This window comes from Tripterygium wilfordii, chromosome 21 (genome assembly GCF_013401445.1).
Source record: "Tripterygium wilfordii isolate XIE 37 chromosome 21, ASM1340144v1, whole genome shotgun sequence".
NCBI lineage: Eukaryota > Viridiplantae > Streptophyta > Magnoliopsida > Celastrales > Celastraceae > Tripterygium > Tripterygium wilfordii.
In genome coordinates this window covers 1,882,373-1,896,298 of record NC_052252.1, presented here as the reverse complement: position 1 = coordinate 1,896,298, position 13,926 = coordinate 1,882,373, and the positions used below count along the sequence as shown (strand labels likewise).

The 13,926-nt window shown below is 36.6% G+C and overlaps 1 protein-coding gene across 1 annotated transcript in view; it reads left to right on the top strand.

Annotated features, from left to right (window-relative positions):
* Positions 1–547: 547 nt before the first annotated feature.
* The window catches only part of LOC119988900 (nuclear-pore anchor-like), a 28,747-nt gene continuing 15,368 nt past the window's right edge, over positions 548–13,926 (top strand). The window contains 25 exon segments of the mRNA XM_038834143.1: positions 548–1,003; positions 1,435–1,581; positions 1,746–1,844; positions 2,669–2,797; positions 2,890–2,982; positions 3,187–3,252; positions 4,423–4,512; positions 4,615–4,692; positions 5,131–5,240; positions 7,169–7,274; positions 7,358–7,450; positions 8,495–8,543; positions 8,902–9,005; positions 9,080–9,148; positions 9,810–9,953; positions 10,047–10,151; positions 10,278–10,391; positions 10,568–10,646; positions 12,115–12,158; positions 12,245–12,318; positions 12,870–12,972; positions 13,097–13,231; positions 13,337–13,435; positions 13,509–13,550; positions 13,647–13,700. Of these exon segments, the coding sequence (XP_038690071.1) occupies positions 698–1,003; positions 1,435–1,581; positions 1,746–1,844; positions 2,669–2,797; positions 2,890–2,982; positions 3,187–3,252; positions 4,423–4,512; positions 4,615–4,692; positions 5,131–5,240; positions 7,169–7,274; positions 7,358–7,450; positions 8,495–8,543; positions 8,902–9,005; positions 9,080–9,148; positions 9,810–9,953; positions 10,047–10,151; positions 10,278–10,391; positions 10,568–10,646; positions 12,115–12,158; positions 12,245–12,318; positions 12,870–12,972; positions 13,097–13,231; positions 13,337–13,435; positions 13,509–13,550; positions 13,647–13,700 (2,532 nt within the window). The 5' untranslated portion in view covers positions 548–697.

Genomic DNA, 13,926 nt, shown 5'->3' with positions numbered 1-13,926 from the left:
TTGAAATAAATTTTATTTAGTAAATAGTTGGAACATAGAGCATTGTCAAATGTTTTTCTAGTATGTATGTGGATCTTGCTTGTGCTTGCGATCTCTTGAAGATAAATCATAAACCAGACCCAAATCCACGCTGAAGTATAAAAGAACACACAAAAAAACACGAAGGGTAGAAGGAGAAGATTAGATATTTGTGGGATTAAAGACACAATTGTGTGTAAACTTAATATAGGATTTATAATATTTTAGACATCAAGGGTAAATTAGTCTTTTCATTATAATTTTGTATGTAAACTTATAATTTTTTGGTGTAAACTTATCATGTTCAAAAAATAGTTAAAGATAATGTTTTTGTGATGCATAGATAAAATTTGCCTAAATAAAAATGATAACTTGTTCTTTTGGTGATCAACAGGAGGGGCCCAGGCCCAGGCCCAGGACCAGGCCCAGGCCCAGGCCCATGAACTCTAAGACCCAAACCAAATGGGGTTGGGGGCCGTTAAATAGAAAGCAGAGTTCAGCAACGGTTGAAAACTTGGGTAGGGCTTCCAGTTCTCGAAGGATCCCTTCAGATTCCGCTTCTTTTTTCTCTCTATATTTCACTCCACTGCGTCTCTTTCTCTCTCTCTCGTTCAATCTGTAATCAATCAATTGGTCGATCGTTCTCGTTTTCGTCTCGCTCCAATTGGTGCGACCAGTGATGTCACTCTTCATCTCCGATGAGGAGCTCTCGAGGCTCTCCGGCGATGCCTTGTATGTGGCCGAGAAGGCGGAGGTGTATATCAGGGGCGTGCATGGGGAGTTGGAGACGGTGAGGGCACAGGCCGATGCTGCTGCCATTACTGCCGAGCAGACGTGCTCTCTGCTCGAGCAGAAGTATTTGTCCCTTTCCGCAGAATTCACGCAGCTCGAGTCCCAAAACACCCAGCTCCGGTCCTCCCTCGATGATAACCTCTCCGAGCTCGCCAACGTCAAATCCCAGAAGCACCAGCTTCACTTGCAATCTGTAATTACTTCAACAACTCACATCCCTATCTGGCTTCACGCATTGAATTTTAAAGGGTTCTTCCATTTTATTTTAAGATTGATGATCACAACAAGCTCCTCCCAACTTTGTTCAGTTTTTATGGTTTTACAGATGATGATATGAATGCATGTATATGAAAATCTGGTCTGGAATTTCGTGTTATCAGGGGATGCTTTGTTTCGTTCTATTTTCTATATTGTTACTGACAATAATCTACGCATACTTCTCCTTTAAATGCATGCAGATTTTTTGGCGGTGATTTTGTTTTCTATGAAAATCATTATCATATTATTATTGTTGTTGTTGTTTTCGTTGTTATTGCTTTTATCTGTAAATGCCTTTTCTTACTGTGCTTTGTTCTTGTTGTTAGGATTATGTGTTTATTAGTACGTTTTTATATTGTTTTTTAGATTGGGAAGGACGGGGAGATAGAGAGGTTAACAAGGGAAGTATCTGAACTACATAAATCCAAGAGGCAATTGATTGAGTTGGTTGAACAGAAGGATTTGGAAATTAGTGAGAAGAATGCTACCATCAAGAGCTATCTTGATAAGATTGTAAGTTGATTTGTTGTTTCACCATAACTGTAGTTAGATACACCTTGTGCTTTAAAACTGAACATTCCTGTTACTTCACAAAAAAGGAAAAAAGAGAGAAACCTAAACATGTATGTTACAGATTTAATGATTTTTTTTAAAACTTTGCTGCTCTGGTCATGAAGGTTAATTTGACAGACAGTGCTGCACAAAAAGAGGCTCGTCTGAGCGAATTTGAGGCTCAGTTGGCACGGTCGCAGGCTACCTGTGCTCGTCTTTCACAAGTTAGTTTCCTGTGCTTAACTTCTGTGTTTTTCCCCCTTTAATTTACAGTGGGAGTTATTATTGTTATTATATTTACAGGAACAGTAAATGTTATTCTGTTTTCATGTTATATTTTTTTGTTATGATCATTAACATGTTCAACATGCACACATTACACAGCCTAGACAAAGTGAAACAACTGCATGATATCTTGACAACCTTGGCATTGGAGGACACTTTTTTTTCCCTAGCCGTGTTTGCTAGTAGAAAGAAAATTAGTATTAAAATTTTTGGAAGGACTTCAATATGAAAATATGAATTGGAAACTGAAAACTTTAAATGTGTCAGCACAATTGACTGGTATGAGCTGGTGTCTTGTGTAAGCCATAAGAGGGTTCAAATTGTAGAGGTTTTTCTGGAATATGGCTATATCTATGCCATTGCACTTTTGGCATTACACAATCTATGATGTAGTATCTTTTTATGCATTGAAAGAAGCATTTTTGATTGCCTTGTCATGGATCTTGTTAACATAATAGATTTTCTAGTTTGAAGAATCGGTTATTAGCCTGCAAAATGGAGACAACATGTCTGTATGTGGATATGCAATGATGCTCTTTTCATGAGCTCCCTATTACTTCCTGGGGATGATCATCTGCCAGTTTTATCATTTTGATGATATTCTGCAAAATGATTGGGGTCCTTCCAGTAGGAGCATAACCTGGTTGTTTCATAGGTTTTCTATGACTAATTATTTTTTTAAAAAATTTACGTTTAAAATCCTGTGACTTGGGCTCTATTTGGAGTTGTACTGGGTATAATGTCTCAAATTTGGCTGTAATAGGAAAAAGAACTCGTTGAGAGGCATAATGTGTGGCTTAACGATGAACTTACTGCCAAAGTTGACAGTCTCATTGAGCTGCGAAGAGCACATTCTGAACTTGAGGCAGATATGTCTGCCAAACTTACGGATGTAAGTATTTTCACGTGTTTCTTTCTAGTTTTCTTAGTTGGTCATTTCTAATGGTTCTTCTATTTTTCTATGGTTTTTTGAAACTCATGCAGGCTGAGAGACGCTTCAATGAATGCTCTGGCTCTTTAAATTGGAACAAGGAAAGAGTTAGAGAGCTAGAGATGAAGTTATTGTCATTGCAGGAGGTTCGGTTTATTCTCCGTTTAATTTTTATCGTGCACTTTTTGGTGCTTAATGAATATCTTTTTCCATTAAAAAATAGTAGAGGCTTGGTTTATGCCTCGTGGATTTTATAGTTGGCATTTCCATCTCATCTTTTGTTTCAATGACTGGTGGTATTTGTTTTTTTTTTAAATTTTCTGATCGTTTTTCTTTGGCCTCTTATGAAGGAATTATGCTCAACTAAGGATGCTGCCACGGCCAATGAAGAGCGTTCAACTGCTGAACTCACAACTGTGAGTTTGTTGAAAGTTTTTTATACATCAATTTAGAGTTTGTTGAAAATTCTTTGCAATTAGACTTAATTTCTCAGCTGCTGGATATATTAACAAATTGTGGCGCTACACTTTCTTTCTGGTTTGCAGCTAGACAAATTGTGGTTTCATTTAGTAATTTTGCCGTATTTTGCTTTATGCTGAAAGTTACCTGCATTCCAATTGCTCTCCCCTTTCTCTCTCCCCAAAATAAAAACTTAGGTTGTTTACTATAATGTTTGCCATAAAAGTTGATGAGAAGTGTTAGTTATGCATATTTAACTTGAATTGGGGCTGATTTGGGGGTTAAGGTTTCTGGTTTTGCTCAATCCTGGTTAAAATTTACATCAGTAGATTAAAAGCTACATCACCCACCCACTCAACAACTTGGTTTCACATTGAGTTTTGAGTGACAACCTTTCAAATTTCGCTATTGAGATCATTCACATGGATCGGCTTTCAAAACTTACTTGCTTATCTCTAAGTTTTTAGATATATGAAAAACATCAGTTGGTGGAAAAAGAAATGGCTAAATATGCCCCTGTATTTTTTTTGCCTGCAAAGGCATTGCAGGGTACTTTAAGAGGATGTATTTCTCATGTTGCTTAGGATTTAACTAGTTTCTCTGTTCAGATTGTGGGGAAGGCGTGAAGCAACTCTCAAGTAGCATTTCGGCTGGGACTTCTAGAATCTTGACTATTAACAATCAATTTAGGGTCCACATTTTTATTAGTTAGTTTTGTGTGGTTAATTGCCAATCCAATGAAAGATTAGTTTGAGATGTTCTCCGTTTGTTATGTTGGGTTTATTTTTTTACCAAATATAATTTTTTATTTGCTGTCTTCCTTGGATGGAAGGTTTTGATTCTTTTGAATAATGGAAGATTCTTATGTTTTCTTCAAATTTGGCGCTTTTGGTTGAAATTTATCAGTTTTAGCTTTCAGAGAACTTTAACCTTGTTGTTGGTATCTACGTAATTTTTAGTTTTTTTTTTTTTTTTTGGTTTCTTCCACTGGATGCTCATGTATTATTTAGCTTATAACTTTCAAAGGCGTTTCTCACGCTTTGCGCTGTTTGTGGTAATGCAAAAATGATGAAAAAGTTGACCTGCATTATTGGTTGCCTAAATATGAATCTTTCTCAACTGTGTAGGCAAACAAGCTTGTTGACTTGTATAAAGAAAGTTCAGAAGAGTGGTCTCGAAAGGCAGGCGAGCTTGAGGGTGTGATCAAAGCTCTGGAAGTAAGTTATCCTGCAACATCTCATGTATTTGAAACTGGCAGACTTTTAAATTGTACCATATATTCTCTTCTTCTGTTTCTAATATTGGCCATGCATAAATAGACTCATCTCAATCAAGTTGAAAACGATTACAAAGAGAAGCTCGAAAAGGAATCCTCTTCAAGAAAACAATTTGAGAAGGTATGTCGCTTTCTGTTTCTCTAATTTTTCGTTGATTAGTGGACATTCCTTACTCTACTTGTCTGGCAGTAAATTGTTTTATAGATCTCCCTCAAATATAATATTTATATATATATTTTAAAAATTGGTATGGTTAGATCTTTGATGTTTTTAAAATTTGTAAACGACTCCTGTGCAAAGGATCCTGCATTGGAGGTAGAGTTGGAAAATCGCATGATGTGCCAAACCGTAATCCTGTGATGTGGGAGGCTTATTAGGAATCAATGACCTCTAGGTTGCATTGAAACAACCTTATCACTAGGCTGAGGTTTTTCCGTTACCTATGTTTTGGATGATATTATTTGATTGGTGGAAAATATCTTCCTTCACTTTAAGCATACTTGTCTCGTGCCTTCTGTGTTTTTAATCATTCTTTTTTTTTCCCCCGGATGGTTGCAGGATGCCGCAGATTTGAAAGTTAAACTTGAAAGGTGTGAAGCAGAAATTGAAAGCAGTAGGAAAGCCAATGAGCTGAATCTTCTTCCACTCCACAGTTTCAATGCGCACAAGTATGTTTCTAGTTTTATTCTTCTTATTATTATATTCTTTGTTAAAGCCCAAATTGGGCGGGGGAGGGGAGTCAAACCTCTGTCGCTGAATCTTATTATTATTATTTTTTTGTATTCAATTGTGTTGAAATTGTATTGTTCCTGTCCATACTTAAAATGGAATCTCATCTATGATGAAAGCTAATGTATATACTCGAATATCAATCTTCTGTGAAGGTGCATTCGTCTATATGCTTCAAGCGTAATTATTTAATGTTGTTTGTGTATGATTGAAAAGGTGCAGCATGTGAGTGTGTGTGTAAAATTGAGCTACTATTTTTCAGATGTCCTAGTATTACTGTGAACTGTAATTCTGGTGTACCTCCATGCTTTGTATATTGCCATTTCACTGGTTACTGTTAAACTAAAAAATTTCACTTAAAATGGGATCTCCACCCATGAAAGTCCATCCCGTTTCTTTTCTTTCCGAAAAACCTACAGGAATCAAAGGAATCATGTCTAAGATGTCTTTTCCCATCTTTCTTTTTGCTATTTTGTTCCGAAGCTTGAAGTTCCAACTTAAGACTCTCAGCTGTCGCTAGTGAGATTCTCATGATTCCGGCTATCATGCGGTTTTTTTTTTCCCTTCTTCATAAGCAGTAAAAATAATTAATGATCATTGCCTATCGACTCCGGTTTGAGCTAGTGTTTTTGATGGATGTTCCTTTGCATCTTTTTTGGCGAACCATATCGATCCCTGCTACTTTCTTTAGAATGTAATTAAATAAAATGTTAATGTATTTCTGACGTAGTGTACCCAACTTGGTTAGGGAGGTTGTCTTTTTGTTGAACAAGGTAACGTTAATTTTCGTATTAAGAATGGGACTGAGGTGATGCCACCATGAATATAGGGGCACTACCTAAGGAATGAAATTAAAGAGAAGCAATCCCTATGGGGACATATTCCTATGTAGGTTTTGCCTCAGTTAATATGTCTTATTGGTTCTTGTCGGGAAGATGCTTTTTGCGTGTTCCATGGCTTTTTTTCTGAATTGGTGAAGTTTTATTTTTCAGTGTTAAGTCACTCAGAAGGTATAATGCAGAATGGGAAGCTTGAATATTTCCACAAGTTCAAGGCATCAGTATCAATGTAGATTGAAGATCTACAATCCAAAGTGTTGATTACATTCAAAATCAGTGTCTCATATGCAGTTTTACAATCACAATACTTAGTGGCGAAGTTGGGATGCATTGTCACTGGGGTCACACTTTCTATAATGATAAACAATTACATACCAAAATAACTTACTAAGCGGACAAAATAATATTAGTTAAAGTAACCCAAATAGTCATAGTCATAAAAACAAACATATTACAATTTGACAAATAACAAAGAAATTACATTTCAAGAAGACTCGATGAGATAGAGATAGTCTGATAGAGTTACTAGGTTATACTTCTCTTAAAAAAAAAATCAAAACGACACAGTATTACATATATTAATTTAATTGAGTGGGGTCACTTGACCCCACTCTACCCTTCTATCTCCGCCCCTGACAATACTGATAACGTGAAGTTTGTGACCATCAATCCTTTGAGAGACAAATTGAGTTCCTTTTCCTTAAAAGGCTCTTCTAATAAGCAATGGATTGACAACAATTATGTTCCTTGATAAGTTGAATGTAAACCTTGGTATTTATGACACTAACATGTTGAAAGTAGTTGCGTAACATGGGTTAATATTTTTATTGTAAGTTTTGCTTTAGCTGTATAGGTGTTAGTTTACCGTTTTAGCAAGGTCAAGTTGCTTTCATACTTATTTTTGACCTGTGTGATAGTATTTTTTATGATATATTTGGGAATCAGAATGCCCAATTTTCAAGCTAGTAGATGGTGCTGGACTGAGTTTGTGATTTAATTACTGACATCAATTCATTGTTTCATTACAGATGCATAGATTCATATGATGCTAATGAGATCATTGAGGTCCCCAAGATTCCATTTGGTGTTTCAGGGACTGCATTAGCTGCTTCACTACTGCGTGATGGTTGGAGTGTGAGTGATTATAAACATATCTTTTTAGCTTGTTTCATATGCTCGTCAATTTGGTATTTATCGTGTTCATTTTTGGGCATCAGCTAGCTAAAATGTATGCAAAATACCAAGAGGCTATTGATGCTCTTCGTCACGAACAGTTGGGAAGAAAGGAATCTGAAGCGATACTGCAGCGAGTATGCTTTGCATTATGCTCTTTTTTCTCATACTTTTAATATTCTGGAATGGATATTGTTCATTCGATTTATGTGAATTCTACTTTTGATTCCGTTCACTTGTGTTTGGTTATTGATCGTTCTTATATGAGAATTACTTGTCATTACAATCCTGGGCATCATGATGCATGGGTGATGTTTTTCTGTTCTTTTTTGTATCTGTCTTTTATTTATTGTGAATGCGGAAGCTGATTCTTGTGTACATGTTTCGCTGCCTTGTAATACATTACCGTCAACCACATACTAGTGCATTGTGATTGGACTAGTAAAGTTTGGAGAGTTATTTTACGATATATTTTTTTGTCAGTAATTTGGCCCCCTCGTTTTTGCAAGAACCATTGATGGTTTTATTCTTTCCAAATGTACATGTGACCTCTGAAATGCCTGTGATGGAGTGTTCACCGACCAAAAACTTATAAAATTGGATGTGGCTGAAGTCTGCTTGGTTTAGGTAGCTGGTAGACATAGGGCAAATAAGTTGCTCCATGAAAGACAAGATTCAGGAGGATGGATTGTGGGGGGCATTTTGAGGTTGCAAATGTGTGTCATATTGTATGTTTCGACCTTTAGGTGTTTAAGGATTAAGTTATAAAAGTGGATGATCTGGGTTGAGAGAACCAATAGGATATTCGATGATAGTCGTAGAACGTTTCTTAAACAATTCTTCAACCAACCTGAAATTCTGGTGCTGAGATCTTTACCTCTTAGAAGAATATCTTCAAGGCTTTTAGTTCAGGCTCTTCTTTCTGCAGTCTGCACCATCTTTTTGTCATGGTAAATCTATTTTCCATTCAAAAAAGTTTTAAAAGTTGATGCTTAGGCTTGTAGGCCAGGCAGTTCTTGGATTTGACAAGGTTGGAGAAGATACATTTATCATAACTATGAAAGACTCAAATGCTTATTGACACAGAATTCTATATCAATTTTTTTGGAAGTGATGTATGTTGCTTGATGTGTTTTTCGTTTGATCACGAAGGCTTAGCAAGGTTCACGATGTTTTTTCAGGTGCTGTATGAATTAGAGGAAAAAGCAGGCGTCATTTTGGGTGAAAGAGGTAATTATATCATACTGCAGTAACTGCACAGTATGGAAAATTTTCCATATCATGTTTGCTATTATCTTGGTCCTTTGATTTATTTTGTGGGGGATTGTTTTCCTACTGAAAGATAGCATTTTTATGGACATAATCATGTACACTTTGACATGTTTGTGCTGAATTTTATTTTCTGTCGTTAGTCTTCTTCTGTTTATTGATTTATTTTGTATGGTTGGCCGGCTCATGAAATAATATATATTGTTTCCTTAATCCAGTTTTTGTGGAAGTTAATACTTGATGTTTTAGTGGGTTGAACAGCGGTTATGTCTTTTTTACGTGGTCCTACTATATGGTACTAATAGAATTGTGTGTACAGAGGAACATGATAGAATGGTTGAGGCATACTCTACAATCAACCAAAAGTTGCAACACTCTATTTCTGAGCAGGCAAATCTGGAAAAGACCATTCAAGAACTCAAGGTTTATTGCTTGTTTTACCTGTCTTTGTACCTTCTTACTATGGTTTTGATGCTCATGGTCAATTTCATTTGCAGGCTGATTTGAGGAAGCGTGAGCGTGACTACAATATATCTCAGAAGGAGATTGTTGACCTCCAGAAGCAGGTAACAAAAATGGTTTACTTTCCTCATAATTAGTCAGGTATACATATGGCTTCTTATCATTATATCTTGGTTTTTGAATTTTATGCTCCTTTTTTTTCTTCTTTGTGCATTTTGCAAGAGACTGTAACTTGATGTTATACAAACATGCTAACATGATAAAATCTTTGAAATAGGGAGGAACATAGTCAATTATCCTGCCCTACTCAAATTAAGATATATATTGCTCACTTGCTCACACACTGATGTGGCCGTGTGTATGTGTACCCTCTCTTATCTTTTAGCTAAGTTATTTTTTTGTTTACAAATCACAACTGTATTCTATTTATGATAAAAGCAAACTGTGGGTATTATTTGCTGGGCTTTCCCAAATTATCAGAAAGTCTATATATGTCACAGGTGTCCTATTCGTGTGTTTGGGATTTTTTTACGTAATTCACTGAAAGAGTTACCCTTAACAAGTGGTCAAAAGAAAGCCATCTTTCAATTGTAAAGGCATGATTCGTATTGTGGTTTCATTTACTGCTAATGCATAGTCATACCTCAAGAACTATTTTGTGATTGTGTAGAGACAGAATTAGTCTGTGTTGTAGGTGGGGTTTATTTTTTGATTTTAGGGTCTCTGCCTTGCAATGTATTTCTCATACTTTTGTTGATGTTTAAGGTAACGGTTCTTCTCAAGGAATGTCGTGATATCCAGCTTCGGTTGGGATATACAGCACATGACCAAGTTGAGGATTATGCAATCATTTCTTCTGCTAATGTTAATGCAGAGTCTGACACCGAAAAGATCATCTCAGATCGCCTTGTAAGTTGTGTCCTTCGCTTGTTTCTTCCTGTTGAACATTTTACTGTGGCAGTATTTAATTACAATACTTTCTTTGTGTACGATGGTTGACAGTTGACTTTCAAGGATATAAATGGATTGGTTGAGCAGAATGTCCAGCTCAGGAGCCTTGTTCGAAATCTTTCAGATCAGATTCAAAATAGAGAATCAGAGTTAAAGGTACCTTCGACATGCTTCATATTTATGGACTCCTGTTGAGCGGATCACCATGAATGTGGTGATGAGAGTGAAGTAACGAAAGTGATCTTTCTTTTTGACAAGCAACCATGCACCTATGTATTGCAGGAGGAGTTTGAAATGGTGCTCAAGAAACATGCTGATGATGCTACTTCCAAAGTTGCTGCAGTCCTAGAAAGAGCTGAAGAACAGGGTCGTATGATTGAATCCCTTCATACTTCTGTAAGCCCTTTATGGCCTATATAAATATTATCCGCCATTTACATTTTTCTGTCCTCTTTTCCTAGAATGAGTTCTCAACTATGATTGTTACTGTTGTGGCGTGCATTATTTGATATCAGGATACTGATTTTAAGGTTTTGTTTTGACCTTTCAATATTTTCTTAAAAAATTTGTAGGTTGCAATGTACAAGAGGTTATATGAAGAGGAGCACAAACTTCATTCATCTTATTCCCGTTCAATTGATGGACCTCCAGGTTTGAATCTTCCCACCTTTACTTTAACATTTGTTCATATCTGCCCTTGAAAAGTACTGCGGGTATACTTTAACATATTCTATTTGAGTTCCATAATATCATGTATTAAACAACTTGGTATTGAATCTCTGACGACGTCATTAATATCCAATTCGAGATCTCTCTCCCGGCCAAGGGTCTCCTATGTCATAATGATGTCGAATTCAGGAGAGCTATTAGACACTCCCATGCTGGATTGTTCTGGGATTGTTTAAATTTTACGTGTAGAAAGGGGCATTTTGGTCCATCTAATTTTCATAGTTTTGTATATCCATTTTATGTAGTTGGATGTGTTTCCGTTTCAAGGTTATTGGAGGGGTTTTCCCAACTCTCAATAACCTTCAAAAAAAATCGTGAACTAGGAGTTATTCCAAACCATCCCCTCCAAAATCAGCCTAGACCTCTTGACTCTTTATACCCTTGGTGAAAAAGAACTTTTGTTGCAAGGTACCAATCGGGTGCCACCCTGAATTACAAGAGAGAACAAAAACAAAATTAAGAACCATTGAGAAGACACTGGAACATTGCATAGCTACTATCATGATGTTTAGGATGGCAAATTGTTGGTGTTATTAGCCACTGTATTATTCTATATGGGGTATGGAGCTGGATGAGGATGCTGGGGATTTGGTTATTTTAGTGGGAAGTACTGTGATATCCTATCCTACATGCATGTTTTGGCTCTATAATGCACCCAAAGGAATTGGACTTTTTTGATATGACCAAAGGAATTGATCTTAATCTTGTACTTTGCCTTCATGGGACATTACCATGACGCAACGCAGGCCAAAGTGATCAATACCTAGCAATCACTGCGCTGAGCATCTACACCATCTCTCTCTCTCTCTCTCTCTCTCTCTCTTTCTTTCTTTTCTGATGGCAAAGGAGGTTGGTTTCTTGGGCTAGAAAAAGAAATCATTACATGAAATATTTGATTTCAATGGGGAGGTGTCATGCTTTGAACTCTGCAACGATGCTAGTTGAAGAGCTCATATCATGTGAAACACTTGGATAGCTGGTGTCCACAGTCCACACCGCCAGATATATTTTAAGCAGGGAAAGTAATGGCAACTCATCACCGTTTTTTGAAGTGTTTATTGCTTTCCATTAGAAAACTCTTGTAGTTGGAGTTACTACTTGTTTGTTGAAGGATATCACATGTTACCATCATGGCGTGGATACTACAAAATAGGAAGGGCTTGTGTCTGTGGAATGTACTTCCTGCGTAGCTGACATGTGCTTGGACATACTTGTTTTTCTATGTAGTGAGTGTCTTCTTCCAATTTAGGAGATGTAATAGTTATGCAGCAACAAAATCTGATATTGGTCATTGTTATATTGTCATCTTTTAGTTTTTCTTCACTTCTTTGTGCTTTTCTGTTGCATTCCTGCCTTGACTTGTGGTATCATCTTAATTTTTCTTCTGCAGAGGATCGAAGGAATGACATATTACTTGTTCTTGAAGGTTCCCAAGTAAGGCTGTTTGACTCTTAACTGGTCCATGTTATGTGATATTATACTTGAGATTTCCTGATATATTTTGTAAGTATGTTCCACAGGAAGCTATGAAGAGCGCCCAAGAAAAGGCTTCTGAGCATGTGAGATCTCTTGAAGAGGATTTGACAAGATCTAGGTAATATTGCTGCTACAGCTCTATGAATATTTTTCCTTTAGCTCGTTCAGGTTTGCAATGCTCAAAAGGGAGCATATTACAATACTATGCCCATTTGTGCTGAAAAAAGGACCTCTTTTATCTCCCCTTATTGATATGGTGTAATGCTACCTTTACTATGTCAGTGATGTGGCTGACCTGGAAAGAACGAATGACAGAATTTTCAATCACAAGGAATCCTCCCTAGACTTTTTCATTGATAATTGGTTTGAGTGCCTTAAGTTTTGGAGTCTGTCTCTCCTTGGAAATGTTTATGATCTTATTAACTGCTTGTCCTTGTTGTAGTTGTGGGTTGAATCCCTTTGGTGCTTGAAAAACTTTTTTCTATTGAAAAAAAGAAAGTAACGTTGCATTTACTGAAACTTTGGTATTTGTACTTCGACGTAACACACTTGTGTATTTTCTGTGTGGGAAGCATCATCATCATTGAATCTTCTATTTTCTTTGGGTTTTTGCTCACTGCATTCTGCATATAGTTGATATCTGAACATACTTATTTATTTTATGGTCAGGAGTGAGGCTATATCTTTAAGATCAGAACGTGACAAGTTGGCTTTGGAAGCAACTTTCGCAAGGGAGAGACTTGATAGTTTTATGAAAGAGTTTGAGCATCAGGTGAGTAAATTATAAAATTCGTTGTCCCTTTTGGTCCTCCATTTTTATCCTATATATACACTTGTTTACGAAGTAATGGGTCAATTTATAATTTTTGTTGGTATTGCTTATTTGATATGGCCAGAGAAATGAAATGAATGCTGTTTTATCGAGGAACGTTGAGTTTTCACAGTTAATAGTTGACTACCAACGAAAAGTCCGTGAAAATTCAGAATCTTCTCACGCTTCAGAGGAGCTTTCTCGTAAACTAACGATGGAGGTGAGATATATATCTTTTGTTACAACAGGTTACTTTTCTTTGTTGCAACATCTTATGAAGGTGCAGTTTGGTTATACTTACTATATATGTCCTGTTCATGAACAGCTATCTCTTTCAAAGCAAGAGAAGGAAATGCTATCAAATGCTGAAAAAAGAGCATGTGCTGAAGTTCATAGCTTGTTAGAGAGAGTTCATCGTCTGCAGGTCAGCATGGGGTTTGGAATTTTGTAGTTTTCTATTCTGCACATTGTGCATATTCTAATTGTATCACATGCAGGCAAGTTTGGACACCATTCAAAGTACCGAGGAAGTTCGCGAGGTAGGTTCTCTTTATTTTTCATGTGAGTCAAATAATTGTTTGACCTTTGGAGTTCTTTTAAGTGATGCCAACCGATTTCTGCGTTTGGAATTTTAGGAAGCAAGAGCTTCAGAGAGGAGAAAACAAGAGGAGCATATTAAACAAGTGGAGGTGTGTTCATTTGCTCTATTGTTTTTCGTTATGTACCATTTTTCTTAACGTTTTTCTGCCGTGTCTTGTTTCTGTAATCAAGATGCTGTTCATGTTAATCCCTGTGCTTCATGGTTGATGTTTTAGCACATTCTTTTATCGTGACTACATTTTCTTACAGGCAAAAATGAGTCCGTCCATTCTTATTTTCCCCACCATAATTTTCCTACCAGTGTTATGTTATTCT